The sequence below is a fragment of the Frankliniella occidentalis genome, unplaced genomic scaffold (assembly GCF_000697945.3).
Source record: "Frankliniella occidentalis isolate FOCC.00 unplaced genomic scaffold, Focc_3.1 Scaffold258, whole genome shotgun sequence".
Taxonomy (NCBI): Eukaryota; Metazoa; Arthropoda; class Insecta; order Thysanoptera; family Thripidae; genus Frankliniella; species Frankliniella occidentalis.
The window spans coordinates 159,061-162,757 of NW_026267384.1; the positions used below are offsets into that span (position 1 = coordinate 159,061).

Genomic DNA, 3,697 nt, shown 5'->3' on the forward strand with positions numbered 1-3,697 from the left:
TTACAAAGGAGCAAAATACTTCGCAGGCTTTTAACAGTGCATTGTGTGAATCGTCTTCAGGTCTTTGATTGCATCGAAGAGTACGCGCCAGGCTTCAAGGCGAGCGTCGTCGGCAAGGAGGTGTTGCCGCCGCCGGAGCTGGAGAGGGTCTTCGGCCTGACTGGAGGGGTACGTGGTCACTGCGCGTAGGGCTGTGCGATATCACGATATTTCCTCGATACTGCAATATTGAAACATCGAGGCTGCTCGATACTACTTCGTCGTACCGCGATATATCGGTTATTTTCAGACACATCGTTCTTCGACGTGGTATTGCGATATCACTCGATATTATCGAGACTCGATGCATCGATACTTGGTCAACATCGTATTGCGATATCACAATTTGGATATCGCACAGCCCTAAATACGCGGGGCATGGATAGACGCAGGGTCAGGTGCGGCCGTTCCTATCGAACTCCGCGCACTCCCAGCACCAGCGTCCGTCCGGCCTGCGGATTAAGCACGCCCTCACTCTCTTCTCCCCCCACAGAACATCTTCCACGGCGGCATGTCGCTGTCGCAGCTGTTCCTGTGCCGGCCCGTGACCCCCGCCGCGGACTCGCCCGCCGCCCTGTCTCCCTTCACCCCCGTGCCGGGGCTGCTGCTGTGCGGCGCGGGCGCCCACCCGGGCGGGGGCGTGCTGGGCGCGCCGGGGCAGCTCGCCGCGCAGGCCGCGCGGGCCCTGGCCCGGGGCAGCAGCGGACAGCAGGCCAGGCGCGCCCGGTGAGCGGAGCGGGCGCAGCGGGCGACTTCATCGGGGGAGTGATACCGACCGGCCGGGCCGGACGTCACCACTTTATACCAACCAGGATAGATAACTGTCTGTCGCCGACTGCACCCTGGGTTTGTTGTTATCTGCAACGCCCAAAATCTTTAGCAAAAGTCAGTACGGAAGCGAGCGGCCCACGTGACTGTTACTCACATTTTAAACATTATTTTGGCACGCGTGCGTGTGTATGTGTGTAGAGGCTGTAGATCGTTGACTGTGCTGGGGTGTAAGGCCCTACTTGCCGCACTGTATCTTACAGACTGCAGTTGCTTGCACCCCTGGCGGCCTAGTGTGCGACGGCCTCGGCTATCACGCGGGGTGCAGGTGGGCCGCGAGCGCCGCGAGCTGCACGAACTCAGCGAGGCGGCATAATACCCACCCGGGCTGATAGCCGCCCAGGCTACTCGTCGTTCGGCAGGGGGGTGGTACTGTACTGACCAACGACGGGGGAAAAAACTGAGCCTTGTTTACTCGTTTTACTTACGTGTTTGTACCATTTACATAATAGTGACTAAATAAATGTAGTAGTAATAATATCAAATAAAATTAACTTAAATAGACAATAAACATAAAATGTACAAGAGATTATACAATTTGGTAGCTGACACAATAATGAGATCATATAAATAGCAAAAAGAAACACATAAATTCATCTTTGGCACCATTTCGGGGAGGAAAAATGTCACGCGAAACAAAGTCACACGTACAGTAGTGACACACACAATGATTGGGCTATCTCGGCTGGGCGCGTCCGCACTGCTCGTTTTGGTTTACAGTTGGGTCGCTTGCTGCACTGGGTGCTGCACAGGGTGCGCGCCGAAGCAGCGGCGGGCTCGACGGGACGGGCGGGCCGGAGAGAGAGAGAGAGAAACGATATAAAGAGAGAGAAAGAGTCCAGCGGGCCGCCCTTCCCGGACGCAACTGTTAGCATTAGTGATAAGGCCACTCGGCCAATCGATTCGGGCGCGCCGCGCCGAGGCGTGGTCACTCTAATTCCAAGCAATAAGCACTTCATCGTGTGATTACTCTTTTATATAAAATCAATTAACATTAAATACCACTAGAATGCCGCGGCGTGCAAGAGAAACTGAATCGGCCTTCGGCTGGTCAGTTTGTCGCCTCTTGCCCGGCGCCGTGTCTGTTGGACTAGATGGACGCTCTGCTCCGCTACGCCCGAGGCTACGCCCCCGTCATCATGAGCAGCTGCGGGGCGCCGCCGCCGGGGCTGCCGGGGCCGCCGACGCCGCTGCCGCCGTGCACGCGCATGTGGCGGTTGAGGTTGCCCGACTGCGAGAAGCGCAGCAGGCACAGCTTGCACTGGTACGGCTTCTCGCCCGAGTGGATGCGGAGGTGCTTGGTGAGCGTGGACGAGTCGGAGAAGGCCTTCTTGCAGAGGCGGCAGCGGTACGGCCGCTCCCCGGAGTGCGTCCGCATGTGCGTCGTGACGGACGAGCTCTGCGAGAAGCGCCTGTCGCAGATGGGGCAGCGGAACGGCTTCTCGCCCGAGTGCGTCCTCACGTGCGCCGTCAGGTTGGCGGCCTGGCTGAAGGACTTGTTGCAGTCGTCGCAGCGGTACGGTTTCTCGCCCGAGTGCGTGCGCAGGTGGGTCTTGAGCGTGGAGGGGCGCGCGTACGTCTTGCCGCAGATGCGGCACAGGTTGGGCCGGCCCGAGTCGTCGGGCGTGGAGGGCGACATGAGCTTGGTGCAGCTGTGCAGCAGCCCGCCGGCCGCGCCGCTGCTGCCCTCGCTCGAGGTGGGGCTGGGCGCGGGCAGCGGCCGCGCCGGCACCGGCTTGAGGCTGCCCAGCACCGGCTTGAAGGACGTGAGCGAGGCCTCGGACGCCGGCGGCGGCGGAGGGGGCGCCCCGGGCGGCGGCCTGAAGTCGGCCGTGAAGCTGTAGGTGGCGGCCGGCACGGGCGGGTAGGGCGGCGGGCTGAGCAGGCCGCTGCCGCCGCCGTAGCCCGGGGACGCGGGCGCGGCCGGGGCGGGCCCCGCCGTCCACTGCACCTGCGGGTACGAGTAGGGCTGAAACAAGAGGGAACGCGTTAGAAACTGTTTCAGGGAAAACGGTCTGAATGAGAATCACCTTGTCTAAATGTGAATCACTTTGGGGTTTTATTGCATCGCCCTGCAAGGGACGGGCCATTTCGCTTCAAGAACCATCCAGAAAGTATATTTGTCGTTTCCCGTTACAAATCTGTGAAATTAGGCCTGTGCAAGCTCTCGTAGCGCCTGATTGGTAGGCAACATCTGCCATGCAGTGCATGCGTGTTGCGCGCGGTGGCCTATCCTGAGTTTCACAGGCGCCGACCTTCCGTAATTTACCGAATGAATCTGAGGGAAGCGGACGTATTTTCTGGACGAACACTTTCTGAGGGGGAAATCACTTGCGAAATAGTTTGTCCACCTTTCCCCGAAATAGTCTGAAATAAAGGCAAAATCGGCGAAATAGGCGCGAAGTAGTTAGTGAAATGGTCGCGAAATACCCTCGAACGAAATACTGCGAAATACCGCGAAGTACCCCGAAATCATCCGAAATAACTGCGAAATAACCGAAATGGCAGGAGAAATACCACGAAATAGCCCGTAGGCTACGACTTCAAGTAATTTCCGCCTCGCGCGGAGGAAGTAGACGGACAAAGCTCACAACATTGGGGCGTTTGCTCTGACATAATCGGTACACGGTAGACACCGGGCGGCCAGCGCCAGCAGTGCGTGGGCCTCGGCGTGGCCATACACTGAAGAGCAGAATCATCGCAGGAAAGCCTGCAGTACTTTACAGTAGCCTCTCGATTTAATGCCGCCTGATTTTTAGATTTGGCGTGAGAAAGTGGTGGTATCGTAGATAGGCGGAGTTAAAACGAGGGTGTATAAGTTGAACCGGGG

At 58.3% G+C, this 3,697-nt stretch overlaps 2 protein-coding genes across 2 annotated transcripts in view; one reads left to right on the forward strand and one right to left on the reverse strand.

The window, feature by feature from the left end:
* LOC113211156 (shootin-1-like) overlaps positions 1-3,697 on the forward strand; it is a gene marked incomplete in the record, with an annotated part of 56,262 nt that overhangs the window by 51,672 nt on the left and 893 nt on the right.
* LOC113211152 (protein glass) overlaps positions 1,275-3,697 on the reverse strand; it is a 39,665-nt gene continuing 37,242 nt past the window's right edge. Inside the window, exon 6 of the mRNA XM_052273249.1 lies at positions 1,275-2,836. Coding sequence (XP_052129209.1) covers positions 1,991-2,836 — 846 coding nt within the window. The 3' untranslated portion in view covers positions 1,275-1,990. The remainder of the gene's footprint in view (positions 2,837-3,697) is intronic.